The 16,530-nt window shown below is 43.4% G+C and overlaps 1 protein-coding gene across 2 annotated transcripts; it reads right to left on the bottom strand.

The window, feature by feature from the left end:
- Positions 1–10,918: 10,918 nt before the first annotated feature.
- LOC120819579 (transcription factor Sox-9-B) lies at positions 10,919–14,388 on the bottom strand. Of its 2 annotated transcripts, none has more exons than XM_040177121.2 (3): positions 13,554–14,388; positions 13,104–13,354; positions 10,919–12,920 (listed from the first exon to the last, which is right to left on the bottom strand). In XM_040177121.2, exons 1-3 carry the CDS (start codon positions 13,979–13,981, stop codon positions 12,124–12,126), a joined length of 1,476 nt encoding a protein of 491 aa, XP_040033055.1. In that variant the 5' UTR covers positions 13,982–14,388; the 3' UTR covers positions 10,919–12,123. The 2 variants fall into 2 exon arrangements, with proteins under 2 accessions (XP_040033055.1, XP_040033056.1); XM_040177122.2 differs by having other exon boundaries at positions 13,116–13,354; positions 13,554–14,365.
- Positions 14,389–16,530: the final 2,142 nt, after the last annotated feature.

Raw genomic sequence — 16,530 nt, 5'->3', positions numbered from 1 at the left:
CTCCCATTTAGCTAATGTCTCTGGAAGGGCCCCTCCTATGAAAGGCCCAGTCTGCTTTGAAAAATATTTCTCACCTTTGCAAAGGTATAGTTTTTAAGCTGTGGCTGGAGATACCCGTGTATGGGTATAATCTATACCAACGGGCATGTGACACACGAAAGTCAAATCTGGATGGCTTGCTGCATCACGCAGCATAATAATAGATTAATAGATAATAATAGACATGGGTTGTCTATATTCAGTTTGTGGAGTAGGTACTCCTTAAATGTGTGTTCATGAGACCTCAACAAGTTAGCTGTTATCATCAACCATATCCCTTTTTCAATGTGAAGGTAAAAGGTTGCAATATACCACAGGTATCTAGTGCATGTCCTTTAGTTCTGTTGAATCTACAGTGTCTTTGAGAAAAGATCCAATCCTTTGAATTTTAATTGATTAATTTTTTGTTTTTTTGCTGCAAACCCTACTCTGTCTCAATGTCAACTCAGACGAGTCTCATTCTTGTCATCTGTAGAATATCTGGCTTTGTTCCCAGTATCACAAGTCTCTTTGACATGTGTTTAGTTAATCAGAAAATGTGTATATGTGTGTGAGAGTGCTGCAGGGTGTTCCATTGCTGTAAATCATGACTTTGCGATTAGTGGTAAGCCCTTTTTGAAGGTGATAAAGCTGTGGGGTTTGGTCTGTGTGTGTGTGACAGAGACAGAAAACCACTGAGTGCTGCCAGATACTGCTAATGACATCATACAGGTTATCTCCTTGTCAAACAGACGTGCACGTGTCCTAAATGCATGAAGACATTTACGTGAGGAGTATGACTCTTCCCGGCCGTCGCTCCCTCTCGTTCCCGTCTGAGTCCTTGAATCAACTCTGACTCTTTCATGCTGACGGTGGAGCTCATCGCTACATATTGTGTGAAAGCGGTTACTTGTGGTGGCAAATGTGTGGAGAATTAACAGCCCACTCTGTACTTCGTCCTGCAGTATTCTACAGGGTCATTCTAATAGCCACAACCAATTAGCAGGCATACGGAGATAGCAGCTGGCTGTCCGACGTTTAGTGCAAGATGCTCACCATATCGACTTAACGATGATGATGATGTCACTTGTGGTTGCATCTTTTTGAATTGTTGCTGCTGAATCGTTGCTGAGAACACAAAACCTAAATGAATGTAGTTTTAGAGCAGTACTTAAGGGAGACAATGTCATGGGTTTGTCCCTTCAATCGGGAGAGATGCACAGATGTGATGAGGAGTTGTTGTCAAAGATTTAACTCTCTCTGTACGATGTCTTTTTTTCTGCAGCAAGTGAGAAGCGTTCACTTAAAAAACAGCTTGGGTACTTTGAATTGGGATTGAATACTTATCCGTGGTGTGTGTATTAGATATCTTTATAAACACCCTTTTTCCTGGTTCACCTTGTTTTTAGACTGCTTTGAAGTCTACCTATGTGAAAGGGGAACTGAAGTCGTTATGTACGCCTCTAGATGGAACGATAAGTGTGGAAATATTGTAAAAACTGAAATTATGAAAATTATTTTCAGGTGGCTTGAATACGTTTTGCTTTTATCCCACGTCTGCAACAGTTTAATGCTTTGCAGTAACTCCTGTCTGCAACTTCAGACAGGAAGTAGGTAATACACTCACTACAGATAAGCATCTCACACAACCCCATCGCAAAGAACACTTCCAACATTTTGGGAGGTTTCATTTTGAGCTGTGGACATAGCCAACTATCATTAGTCTCCATGCTAAGCTAGGCTAATCAGACCCCAGCTGTGGGCTGAACTCACAAATCAATCATCTCATGCTTATTTTATTTCTTCTAAAACTAAGATATCTACCTAAAGAACCATACTTTCAAAGTGGGGAGATGCTTCATTGTCTTTGATTAAATCAGCCGGCCACACTGTTTTGCCACACCTTTGCAGCACTGTCTTTCTCCTGCTAACTTGTGTATTTGTCAGTGCGCAGCAGCCGGTACTCTCCCTTTACTCACTCGCCCTCCCTGTGTATTGTAGTGCACCAGGCTGTTTGCAGAGTATCAGAGATCACCCTCCCTCACGGCCACCTCCACATCTGGCTGTGTTGTGTTGACCCCCCCGCACAACTCGAGTCGACAGATAAGCCACAGTGATGGATACGCGGTGTCACCATCCACGGCCCTGCCTATCTATTACAGCGGACTGGCAGATTCGTGTGTGTGTTCTCGTTCGTGTTCCTTGGCAGGGATCATGGTTTGTGTGTGTGTGTGTGTGTGTGTGTGGCTGTGAGCTGTGAGCTGTGACTGGAAAGGGAAATTATTAGTGGGAGTAAAAAAGCAGATAGCGATGGAAGATATAGCGAGACAAAGTTGAGAGACAGATGGAGGGAGGTTAAGCCCCGGAGATTAAAAAAAATGTATTTAAAAAAAGGAAGAAATGTCTTTATACAGCAACAACTGTTGGAGGTTTTAATCTTTTTTTCTCGTTTTGTCATTTTTGCTACTCCATTTATTTACAATATATAGTAAATAATATTGACCATTCCTTAACTATCAAGGTAAAAAAAATGCACATTAAATGCCATTAACAGGATATTAAGAATACAGCTGTCATAGTTTGCTCACCTTGTTTGAAATCTTTAGATGTGTAAAGCCAACATGAGCAACAGAGATAGTTCATACTTCAACAGCAGCGTGTATAGTGCGGAAAGGGAGAATCCACAATAAATCTTGCTGCAAATACATCTTAAGTAGCTTCTGTGGACTGAATGTCTTTCTTGGCTTTTCTGTTTGAAGTATGAACTTTGTTAAACTCCTGGCTGCCCATCACAAAGTCATATTAAAGCTTGACTGTGCAAGTTTTGAAAGAAGAAATAACACATTATTCCTCTTACAAATAAAAACATGGGCCTCAAGTGCGTCCTCGTGTGCACGCACAATGTAAACAATACCAGGACCCACTCGTAGTAGAGCGGCTCCAAAGCGCTGCTTCAGGTCTTAAACTCCACGGGGAATCATCAATGCAGGGTCTAATAATGAACTTTGACTGAATCTTCAAAGAGCTTGTTTTGTCTCACCAACGGTTCAAACTCAAAAGAGAAGGGACGTCGCAGATTGTCCCAAATGCTAAAACTAGACTTGTCGCCTTATAACATTTCTATTAATATATCATAAAATAGTAACTCATTTGTTTCCCGTCGATTTAAATCAATCATTGAAGTTTGCATTTTCAAAACATGGAGGGAAGTTGCAGGAGTTTTCAGGCCTGGGATCAAGCGGAGGTTGCTGGTTTTGAAGATTCAGCCAAGTGAATGAAAAGTGTCCCACATGTTCACTCAGCAAGAGCCAGTATGCAGCCAGTGGAAGAGCCTTTTATAATAGTGTTCGCTTATTCCTTAGTTTGTATGTTTAATAGGTTTCTTAATTGGGGCAGCAGATAACGTGAACATAATACACATTTCGTTATTCACCATTTTAACGTTTTAAATGCAGATAACGTTTTGTATCTACATTGTTGGGTTGTTGTGTCTCCACTATTGTTAGCCTGTAATGTTGATATTAATGCTGATGGCATTGAACTTCATTATGTCTTCAAGAAATGTGGCATATTCATCTTTTGGTGCAATTAGGCAATTCCTAACTATCATTAATATATTCAGTAGTGTTTAGAGTATACATCGCAATGTGTATCTTAATGTTGATTCTGACCTTTGTTGCGTGTGCTTACTGACCGGCATGAGAAAAGTAAGGAAATATGGACATACTGTACATATGGTGTCGTGATGCAGCCAGAACAACCTGGAGCTCAACGCTCTAAAGACAGTGGAGATGATTGTGGACTTCTGGAAGTACAGAGTCCCACATTCCCCCATCATCCTTGGTGACTCTCCCGTCACCAATGTGGATTCCTTCCGTTTCCTGGGCTCAATCATAACCCAGGACCTCTATTGAGAGCTGAACATCAGCTCCATCACCAAGAAGGCTCATGTGTAGCCATGTGGTTATGTACTACGTGTGTTTTGAGTAAAAACGGTCAATAAAAGCAGACTTAGAGCACAATACAGCCAACTTTTACACTTTGTTTTGTTGCCCCGCAGCTAAAGAAGGCAAACAAAACGATGTTCCTCAACACTTTTTAACAATGAGTGGATTTTTCAGAATGAGGCTCACAAAGTGTTTTTCATTTGCCCATAGGGCTGGATGGCAAGGGCAATGCAATTAAAGCCATAAATTTGCAACGGCTTCTTGCCTGTGAGCAAGAAAAAAGAAAAACACCACAAAACAGCTACAGTACCTCACATAGTACTTTTGTTTTTTGAACACACACATACAACATTAGAGCTTAAAGCCCCAGCAATTAAAGCACAGTAAGATTTCTCAGTTCAGCGATCCTTTTTTTCTGCTTGTTTATCTCTTTATACCCGCATTCTTCGGCCGTTCTTCATTTTTCAGAGTTGTTAGTCAATATATTCTCTCTCCCTCTCATTGTCTTTCTCCATCTGTCTAGTTTTCTTGGTCTCTTCTAACTCTCGTTCTGTCTTTGTGTGGAAGTTTTGCATTTGAAAAGACCACCCAATGGGTTCACCAGGGGGCAGATTCTCAAAGTTAGTTTAGAATATTAATTGTTTTTCGGGGGTTTTCTCTCCTGGAAAAACTGCCCACACGCCCAGGACGCCCACACGCCTGCTACTTTTATGCAAGTCCCTGCTAAACAGACTGAGCGAGTACCCACTAAATTACTTCGCAAGAGTTCTTAAACATATAGGGTTTTAGCAGTTCTTTATTTGAGTATTGGGTCTCTTTCCAAATTATTGGTATTTTTCTTTGTGAGCTCTATCTAAATAGCCCGCAGTCGTTTTCAGGACTATACAGAATAGTCACACTACATTATTGCTGCTTTTGTGACCTCAATGATTGATGATATAAACATTTTTTCCCAACCCTATCAAATCCCCATGCCTCCAAGTTTCCCCATGCGTCCGTCATGCTCCGTCCCTCCAAAGCCTCACACTACTCAACAATGGTGTGGTCCCTTAATTGTCAGCCGTATCAAGTGAATAAGCGGAATACCCGTCTGATAGGGTATCGTGTGCTGTCACTCAGAGCCTCTGACGTCAAGCTAACATGCCTGTGTGATTAGTTCTGAGTCAAATCCAGCGGAGCTGCTTTGTCACCCGTGCTCAACATTGTTCATTTGGAGTTTGCCGTGATGTAAATTGGATCTATGCAATGTGACCCAGGGGGAGGCGGTTCCAGGCTCAGGCCGCCTTCCTGTCTGGAGCTTTCAATTTAGGACTGTTTTAATATGATTACATATTTACCTCCATATGTATTTTAAGTATTATATCCTTTCATTTCTGTTTTTGCTTAGCTAACTTACACATATAATTTGATCACTTACCTGACAGAGACATGCTAACCCTCTCTGTTGAAATTAGTTTGACTCAATTGATTCATTCGCAAACCCTTTGTTTAGTTCAATATTCTAAAAACTGTTTTTTGAAATCATAACAAATTGACCAGTAACTAATATTGTCGGGAAAACTAATAACATGCGTTGACAGTGAACATTTATTCAAATTGAGCTAACTCTGCTTGGCAGATGTCTTCAATAAAACAAAGAAACACCATCCAGGGGGCAATACTTCTTTCTCAATAGATGTTTTTTTCCAAAGGAGTATAAAAATGATTTAAAGACGATTGGGAAAGGCAAGAGGATACTTCTGGATGGATTTGTATGGGTAACCATGTACAGACTGTTCTTGATTCAAATCTTCAACCTCCCATTACTTTTGATGCAATCATTTTAATCACCTTTCTGAAGGAAGTTATTGTCTCAGTTTGTTTCTACTTCTGGCCGGACTTTCTTGAAACTCATTAGGAAGCTACAGCACGGGCCAAAGAAGAACCCATTAGATCTCTTCTAGGTCTGGGATTGCTGTTTTAGTTCATGAAGTCTGGTGCATAACCGTTAGGATCTCATCTGCATCGTCACAAGGATTTTGTGGGCTTTGCGGCTCACTCTTGCTTGCTCGCTTTCTCTTAGAACTCGTTGGGATCACCGCGTGTTTGGCCGAGGCGGTGCTCATGCCTCTGATGTGACGTGACTTGTCTGCCCGCTATGGAGCACATCTATATAAAACATGTCCTGCGTCTTGTGCTTGTCTCGACTGCTTCCCCTGTCATACGAGCGCTGCGGAGACTGATGGTTTTTTCAGATGAGACCGTGTGCTACTAGCTCCTGACCACAGTCAGCCAACCAACTCCTCACCTTTTTAATATTGTGCTATGTGTATTTCCCTTTCTTGTTTATTCCAATAAATAACCCAATAAATCTCCTTTCTTTTTCATTTGGTATCGGAGGCCATCGGAATCTTAAACTGCACAGGGTACGATTTTGTAGAGAGGGACTGGATTGGTACTGGTACATGAAAAAGAGAAGTCTTTAACTTGTTATTCCTTCACTGTATTGTGACTTTAACTGACGTGTAAGATCTAATGGTAAATGGTAAATGGCCTGTACTTGTATAGCGCTTTTCTAGTCTTCTGACCACTCAAAGCGCTTTAACACTACATGACATCATTCACCCATTCACACCCATTCATACACTGATGACAGGAGAACCATACACAGTGACACCTGCCATCAGTAACTAACATTCACACACTGTAGTCGCAGCTACAGGAGCAATGTTGGGTTAAGTGTCTTGCCCAAGGACACAACGACATGCGGGTTAGCCAGGCCTGGGATCAAACCCACAACCCTCTGATTGGAGGACGACCGTGCTCCCCACTCACCCACAGTCGCCATCTGAATACCCATTTGGGATTTAGTTTTTGGGATCAACCAATATGCAATAACCAAATTAACTGAGAGTACAATCACACATATTTAGATCAGAGCCCGAACACTGAAACTTCCTTTCCTTTCCTTTTGTTGCACGTAAAGGTTGCCAACTGTGTGAAATCACACCTTTCTGAGTGACACAGTTTGTACTTCCCAGAGACGAATTGATACTTCCGTGTTCTTGCAGTCAGCAAACTATATTTTTCTTTCTTTTACATTTTTCATCGCGAGCCAAAAGATAACAAACATTTATCCACCACATTCTGTCAATGTGTTGGCAAACAAGTGGGAACGAGATATCAGAATGCTCTGGACTGACTACCCTGCCTTTAACATCCGACCGCTGTGATGACCCCAAACCCTTTTTTATGTCCTAAATGAGTTGTCATGTGGACATAGCTGTCATTGCCATCAGCAGTCATGAGGGACAAAGTGAGTCTTGGCTGCATCTCCGTCTCCCTTGTTGGACGACTCAACCCTTCGTGAATAGAGTGCTTAAAAGCCACCTCCAAAGAGTATGAAAACATTGCGTTGCCTAACACATAATCCACATCATAGGAAAAACAGTGTTTGGTCCCCCGGCAGCGTGACACCACTCAGCGTTTCCCTCACTTGACCTTTTGTCAGATGGCGAGGACCTGAGGGGCGGGCTCTGGTGTGGAGCAGCTTGTGCCCATTCAGATGTTCAATATCTTATCATTCCTGAAGCTAGGAAGGACATGGGGAGTTGTGTGTTGGTGTTGTCTCTCGTACTTGTTCATTTTAGTTGTGATAACTGCATTGGATGCTCCTTGACACTGTTCCGTAACGTGTGAATCTTACAACGCCCAGACGTTTGCCCTCATACGGATGCACCCTGAGTTACCGAGCCAGTGGAATCACTGTTTCTCTGCACTCCGTAGGAGCCTTGTAAATATGTACTTCCACTTGTAAGGTGTCTGGTTACTGGGGGGTTCCGTTGTGGTTCATGCAGACGATGTTCACCACAAGTTGCTGTTTGATAATCAACTTGATTTGTGAATTGCCAGCAGTGATTGTACTTTCGGCGTCAGGACTCTTCGTCAGACCTCTCTCCTCCCGCTGCCGCATCGCACCTACTCCTTATGTAACATGGAGACAAACAATTCATTCAATCGAATGCAGCTGAGGCCAATTACACCTTCACCTGGCACCGATCCCATACCCACCCCACAATCTACGCCCTCTCCAGCCGAGCCAACCCACGTCCGCCACCACCCCTTTAATCATTACTTCATTTAAGGTTGAAGTGATTAAACTATAAACTATTTTTTATCAATCAGTAACTAACGTCTCTGTTTCCTAAATTGCGCAGTTTTTATTAAAAGTTCCATTAAAAATATTGATAATTTATGATATGATAATTTTAGCTGATTTAATGGTAGTATTTCTAAACTGTAACTACTCACCTTTTGATTTTGTGGAAGTGTTTTGATTATTAAAATAGCCGGTAAAAGGACTCACGGTGAATTAGCCATACGCTAATTGTACTCACTTGTTACACGATTGCCAAAATCACCATCGATGCTGTAGACACATTTGGGACACTGGTTCTAAAATTCAAAATAAGATATCACCCTCTTGTGAAAATCTGAGATCTGGGATTTTGGGCTTCAAACTATGCAATAAAATCTCCTTCGAAAGCATTGAACGTCTCTCGAGTGTGACATTTAGATTCTTTGAAATGTATCAATTAAACTAAAGTTTTAGTAATCACCAAGGAAAATTAGATCCAAGACACCACATGCTCAATGCCTTAAACGCCACGCTTTAGGCCGATGATAGGTAGCGTGTCTGGGTAAGATTATAGCAAGGGTGGGCAAACTACGGCCCGTTGGGCGTTTTGATCCGGCCCGTCGAGTATGAATTAGACATTATAGTAACGACCGCTGTAACACTTCTCCCTTCCCGACTTGAGTAAAAACGAACACACATCAGACCCACAGGACCGCGCCGCCCTGCGCGCTCAGGTTTTCCAAAGCTGAGCGACACAGATTGGCTTTGTGATTTTGCTTTTGCTGCAGACATACTGACACACATGAATGAGCTGAACATGAAGCTACAAGGAAAAGATCAGTTTGTGCATGAAAATGTACACAAACGAGAGCCTTCAAAGCCAAGTTGACTTGGAATTGGAACTCATTGATCTTCAATGTGACGCCGTCTTAACCTGGCTGAATTCTATGCTTCACTAAGCGAAGCCAAGTTTGCAAACAGTGGATGCTGGTTTTGTTTGGCTCTACTTAGGTGGTTGAGCAGACGTTCAGCGTAATGAAAACCAACAAATCACGCCACAGATCCCAGTTAACGGATGAACACCTCAGATCTGTCCTGAGAATTGCCACAACAAAGTTGACACCAAACTATCACGTACTGGCAAAAAAGGGGGACCAACAACACTGTTCCCACTGAAATGCAATGCAAAGTAAAAATGTAAGTTCACTTTACTTTTTAGTTATTGGCTTTTACTTATAATTTATATTGGTTGACATAAACACTCTCTATCCATCTGATACCGGCCGGCCCGTCTGTCAAATTTTAAAAGTCAATGTGGCCCCTGAGCCAAAAGGTTTGCCCACCCCTGGGTTATAGGGACGTTAAATCAAAGCTTACTCAAATTACAACATCTTCCCATGCCTTGTTTAGATTTAAACTATTTAACAAAATGGTTCATTTTGGTTTCAATGGAAAAGTTTGATCCATAACAAATTTAATGAAACTGTAGAACCATATCTTAACATATTTTGTTTGAGAACATTGGAATTCATTTAAAACAGAGGGGAGAAAAAATGATACGTGTTGACTTTTGGAAACTAGTAAAAACAAGCTAACCAGAGTATTCAGGAACTATTATTGGTTAACAGTTTATCTGAAGCTAAAGCATAATGGTAAAATGAGTTGTGAGTTGTGAGGATTTTGTACTGGACATCACTCACTTGCATTCGATGCAAGGTTCCCATCCAACATACTATGCTACTGTTTATTTTAATCTCTTCCTCCCACACAAGGTTTTTGTTTTATCTATGCTCTCTTAAATTCTGATTTATTTCAGTTTTACAGTTTACTTTCTATATCACTGGCACCCCCCGCACTCCCCTCCAGGTCCCCCAGAGCCTCACAAACCCCCTGCTGCAACCAGCTGGGGAGAGAGGGAAGGAGAAAATAAAAGCAAAGGGGGAAAAAATAACAATTCTTCTGGGAAAACAAAAATGTGTCCTGTTTCTTGGCGCTCGCCTCTTAGAACAGGAGTATAAAACACAAAAACTAAGGGTCAACAATGACCCCCCATTTTTTAACCCCAAATCTAGTACTAGCCGTACTTCACGAATTGTGAATGCTTTGGGGTAACCTTTTGCAAGTTCTGAAAAGAAAACTAAAGGGAAACATTGACTGGTTTCAGGTTTTTCAGCCATAAAGTTTTATAAACTCAACTTGAGGATTTCAACTAGAAAATGCTTCCATCTGGCCACAAGGTGTATAAGCACAATGATTAGGTAGATAACAGTGAGATAATAAATACAAAACAAAAATGTGAAGACCTTAATTTAAGCACTTTCTAAACGTTTATACTAATGTATTATATAATCTTCATAGATCTGTATGATTTTAGTTATAAGCAATCATAATCAGCCAATCTGAGGATCCAGGACAGAATTTTACATATGTACAGATTCTAAAGCCCTCTGGTGCAAATTTGGGCTGTATGATTGAATGAATGGAACTAAGTTTAATTCTAGGCATAATGCTTTATAACAATATATCATAAACTATTATGAATTAATACTTTATATTACTTCATCACTGCTAAACTCACTGACATTTATTTTAGAGGATCATGGTTTATTAGAACTCTCATAGATGTAAAGGTGTAAGTCTTATGAAAGCCGTCAGCTTTTTTTTATAACTGATGACATGACTGCTTTCTCCATTAGTACACAATGCTCTGAAGAAGTCTCTTTACGTTTTTGTTTGCTTTGCTTAGTCAGTAGGAGATATTCCAAATTTGTTTGCTGTGTAAATGAATACGCTACTGGCCGGAGCTTTTCGTAAAACAGTACAGTAACAATTTTCCTTTGTTTTTGATAGCATTTTCTCTTTTTTATTGCAAATACATATACAAAAGATTCTTTAAAGACCGTACAAATACAAGGCAAGATCACAGAAAAAGGGAAAGTACTGTGAACAAAAAGGAAATAGAACTTTGAGAGCAAAAGGTCCCTCTGGTGATCGCACAAACAAAAGAACAAGAAACAGAAAAAGTGTATAAAGCTTGTAACTGAGATTTTCCAGTTCCATCAGCCATAGTAAAAGTCCAACTCATAGATAATTCACAAATAACAAGTAATCCGTACACAAATCGTTAGATAATCCCACCCAGACCCTCAGGAAAAAGGCAAATACATTTAGATAACATAAATAAACAGAAAAAGACGATTACAGCGTGTACCATTTAGTCTCAGTACCTCCTGGGTGGGAATTCAAAATTGGAAAAAAGGGGGAAATTATATGCCATCTACATTTGCAAAGAGGACATTAGTTATAATAATAGTATGCAAAATAATAATTACTTTGAAATAAAATTAAAGCTAATAAATAAATAAAGTTTTAAACTGGGTTTAAGGATGAAGGGAATGTTTTGGACACCACCATGGTGGTAGTCTGCAGGGAGGGGGGGGGGTCAAAGGTGACTTCCTGTAGCAGGCTGGACGGTAAGTGTAATCTCAGCTGTGCGCGAACACACTCAGGCATACAAAGAAAGTGTAAAACTCGAAGGCACTGATGGTGGAAAGAGCTGCACCCACCCTACACCCCTCCCCAGGGAAGAGCGGAAAGAAGCAACACATCGAAATCAAACAAACATCTGAATGCGCGCTACCATGAGTGGTGAGCTGCTGAGCCGTGTGACATATAAAGCTTTTTTTCGTCGTATATTTACATGTAGAAATAATTAGCCAGGAACCCCCCATCCTCCCCATTGGTTACTGCCGGCGTGTGAAGAAATCAAACCAAAAATATATCAAGACGCAGTACCTACTGCAATATCAACAATCATTAAGTCCTCACAGAGGATTTTCCTAAGTTTCTCCATCTCTCTAAAAATATATATTTATATATATATATATATAAAAGTTCCTATTAAGATAGAATAGCAAGGCACGACGTGAGCCAATCACAAGCCCTCCTCTTCTTCATTCAAGTGTCTGATTTGATTCATGGAGCAGACCCCCGCAGTAAAGTGTTCTGCTTGTCAGATCTGCGTGGTGGTCTCCGTGGCTCTCAGGGCCTGGTGAGTTGGGTGTAGACCGGAGCCTGCTCCCAGTGCTGCGGGCTGCTCTGCGGGATGGACGGGACCCCCGTGGTGTCGGCTATCGGCGTGTACATGGGCCTCTGGCTGGGGCTACTCATGTAGCTGAAAGTCGAGTACAGCCCTGAGCCTTGCCCCGCCCCCGCGTGGCTGTAGTAGCCGGCGGCCCCGCCCCCTTGGTGGTCGGAGTAGTCGTACTGCTGCGCTCTGGAGATGGCGGCCGGGTAGGCGGAGGAGGGGGGGCTGTAGTGCTGCAGGTTGAAGGGGCTGTTGTAGGCGACGTGTTGCGGGGAACCCTGCTGCTCGGTGTAGTGGCTCGGGCTCAGCTGCTCAGTCTTTATCTGGGTCCGGTGCTCGGCGCCCCCTCCCCCCAGTGGGGTCAGAGTATGCTGCTGCTGTCCCTGCTGGTTTTGGCTTTTCGCCAGCCAAGCCGCGGCGGCCCCCGCCTGCGGGCTCACCGGGCTGCCGCCGCTGATGCTGTAGCTGCCGGTGTAAGCGACCGGCGCGGAGCCGCCGGCGGCGCCCGCTAAGCCGGGGTGCCCGTTGGGCGGAAGGTACTGGTCGAACTCGTTGACGTCGAAGGTCTCGATGTGGGAGATGACGTCGCTGCTCAGCTCGCCGATGTCCACGTCGCGGAAGTCGATGTTGAGCTGGCGGCCGCCGGTGCCGTCGGACAGGGAGCGGATGCCACCCTCTCGCTTTAGGTCCATCTTGCCCGAGCTGACATCAGTCTTTGGGGTGGTGGGAGGAGTAGGGGGGCCCTGGGAGCCTGAAAGTGAAGGAAACATGACACATTAGATACTGCTCTCTATGTTCATTCAGTTTTAGTCATTTTAAAGCAACTGATATGATAATACATTATTTACCTTTTTAAGATTTTTTTAAACATATGGAAATATCCTTTAGAGAAAAGACGGAGCAAGGCATTTAAAAACGCGCTATTCCTGCTCACCTGAGTGCTCACCCGGTGAGTGCACCTCTCCCATGCTGGAGGCTGGGGAGTCCGCCTGCTGGAGAGCTTTGAAGATGGCATTGGGGGAAATGTGCGTCTGCTCACTGCCGTCCTCCGACTCGCTCTGGCCGTTCTTGACGGACTTCCTCCGCCGGGGCTGGTATTTGTAGTCGGGGTGGTCCTTCTTGTGCTGCACCCGGAGCCGTTCGGCTTCCTCCACAAACGGCCGCTTCTCCCCTTCATTCAGAAGTCTGCGCGTAAAAAGCACCAACATATGAATTCATGGATTAAACAAACTGCCATCTACTTGTACTTTATGTGTCATTGCTCGACATTATACAGACGATTTGGTGTGCAGATACAACGGAGGTCGATATAATAAGACACCAACAACTCTCCTTCCATCGTAATGTGTGTGTTACAGCTGAATAGCGCAGCGTGCACACTTACCTCCAGAGTTTCCCCAGAGTTTTGCTGAGCTCTGCGTTGTGCAGGTGAGGATACTGATCAGCCAGCTTCCTGCGCGCAGCCTGAGCCCACACCATGAAAGCATTCATCGGTCTTTTCACGTGAGGCTTGTTCTTAGAGGACCCGTTAACGCGCACTGGCATAGGCACAAGAGTCCAGTCGTAGCCCTTGAGCACCTGGGACACTGCCTCGCGGATGCAAGCGGGAAATTTATCGTCCTCATCCTTCTTAAACTCTCCATCTAGACCGAGTAGCCCGTTCTCAGATGGCCGGGTGTTCTCTGTGTCGGAGCCCGAGCCGGACGGGCACGGAGATCCCGCGGAGTCCTCGGACATGCTCGGGCTCGGGGCGTCGGAGAGACACTTGTCTTGTTCCTCCGTCATCTTCAGGTAAGGGTCGAGGAGATTCATACGAAAAACTGTGTGGTGCCAAATTACGCTTGAAACGAAGGAGTTTCTACTGCTCTCTCGTGAGAGGTAAAACGTCCCTAAATGGACCACCTTTTTCCTGTACAACTTTGATCTTTTAACTTAGAGAACCGCACCGAAAAACGACGACTGGTTATCTTTCGCTCCGGTGCGTAAAACCGATTTGGAGCGAGAGTGTCTTTACGCACGGGTGTCCGATGGACTCCGAGGAGGAGTGGGTTTTCTGCGAGCCGGCCCGCACTTAAAAAGGGTAAAAACAAAAAGAACAAGCCAGCTGGTTAGAGTTCACTCTTAACTCGGTAGGATGAAACGGTAAAGTGCTCCTCTCTGGTCTCCAAGTACAATCCCCAGAACGTGTGAGTGCTTTGAACTGCAAACCTCACGCATGGGATCTTTATAAGACCGCTGCCATGCCGCACAGGAAAGCCCAGATCTGATTGGATAACAGAACGTGACGCCAAACTGAAGGAATTCGATACCGCTTTTTCCCCCACCACTAACCAGCACACAAAACACACACTTTCCCTAAAACACGCACACACGCACACACGAGCCAGTCAGTATGCATAGAGCTTAATCCGGCTTGATTTTCCAATAGATTATAACAACGCTTTATGGTGAAACATTTTTACAACTGCAATTTAATCAGACGAACGGAATACATTAATTAATGCGTCTTCTACTTTTATAGAGGGAACAACTTTTTTGTTTTTACGAGGGGAAATAATGAAATACAAATTAGTTGCTAAAGCATGATAAGTATAATTAAGCCCGAGAGAAAACGATATCATAGAGCCAATGCAATTTTCGTTATTCTGCATCATAAACAGCCAAAAACACTTAATATTGCTACATTTAATTTAATTTTCTTCTGTTTTAAAATGTCCCTCTCCATGCCGGCTCTATACAGTTACCCCCTGTGGTCAATAGGGGGAGACAGCAGTCTAGGAACACGGAAAGTTTTCCCCCTTCCCTTGCTGAGAGTAGGCAAAGGCTGAGGGTGGACGTGTGGGGGGGAGGGGGGGAGAGGGAGCTCCAGCTCGAGCAGACTGCTGCAGAGCAACAGCTGGCGTCTAAAACCAGCTCCTGATTCATATCGCTCATTTGATTTCCAGCAGCAGAGCAGCGACCCGGTGAACAGCGATTTTTGTGCAATTTGGGACATTTTTTTCAAGGTATCATACAGAGGCAAACATTTGATTAAATGTTTTACTGGTATCCTACTATTTTTGTTAACTTTGCAAAAGAACGCACAACACATTTTCAGCATATAACCAGTGGCAGAGGAGCAGCGAGGCCTTTCACTATAGCAAAGGTTCTGCATTCCAAAACTTCACCTATTTCAAAAGTTTAAACCCATGGTGTGAGACATTTCTAAAATAAGACGAAAAAGTCTCCCACATCTGAATAAAACATAAGAGCGCTAATGCCCAAATGTGGGATGTCCTCAACAAGTGGGGAACTGCTCCAAAGACAGTGAATTAGGAAAGATGTGACTCAGGGCAATGTTGTGATTTTTTTGACTTTTTTTTAGGCCTTTTAGTGTCGCAGGTCATTTTAAATACTTTACAAACTTTTGGTAGTGTAATCTGGTAAAATACATAATATTTCTACTTGGAATTAAAAAAATCTTAAAATGCAAACTAACCAGTAGATATAACTTTTGCTGTTTAAATGTATTGGAGTGGTACATGCAATATGTCCCTCCAAAATGTAGAAGTTGCAACAGATAGAGGTAGTCGAGTACATGCACCTTCAAATTGTACACGAGCATAATACTTGAGTAAATGTGCTACTTGGTACTGACAGCTGTATTAATGTGCGTCATCAATGAGTGTATTTTCACCTCTCTGAACACACCGACACACACACGGCCCCTTTGTCCTCCCTCTTCACCCGAACACAGTGCGACTCTCCAATCCCAGTGAGGTGAAGAGCTCTGCTCTCTGATGCTAACCTGCCTGCACACGCCCCCTTCTGATTGTTTATTATGCTTTGTGGAGATGTGGAAATGTAAATCTCAGTTCAGCCTAATGTGGACAACGTGTGCTACCTGAAGTTGCTTTTAATAGCTCACAGATGTCACGTGGAGCTATTTTCACCGCTCCGCCTGCTCGGCTGCTCCGGAGCTAAATACACGGATCCCCTCTCTACCTCCCCCCACCCATCAACAGATAAAACCCTTTTTCTTTCTCTGCATTATGTTGCTTGTTTGTATTCACTGCTTGAACTCTGAATCACACGGTGATGCTTTCTCTCCCACGATCATAGGCCTGTGGTTCCGAAACACTAAAGGCCTAACATGATTGGCCTCGTCCACCCCCCCCGGACAGTTTATTTACACAGGACAGGCTTATTTAAGATTCTCGCTCTGAACACAAATAGGAGGGAGCAGCCTGGCTCTGCGTTAATAGCTCCTGGGACGACGCTGCGGTCGAGTGCGCGCTGCGTACCGCTACACAAGGCCACCGAAACACCATCCGTGGAGCTGCAGGGGCGTGTACCACTCGCAGAGGGGTGGAGTACGCAGG

The sequence above is a fragment of the Gasterosteus aculeatus genome, chromosome 5, assembly GCF_964276395.1.
Source record: "Gasterosteus aculeatus chromosome 5, fGasAcu3.hap1.1, whole genome shotgun sequence".
Taxonomy (NCBI): domain Eukaryota; kingdom Metazoa; phylum Chordata; class Actinopteri; order Perciformes; family Gasterosteidae; genus Gasterosteus; species Gasterosteus aculeatus.
The sequence above is the reverse complement of the archived record's forward strand: the minus strand, read 5'-3'. Positions and strand labels throughout refer to the sequence as shown.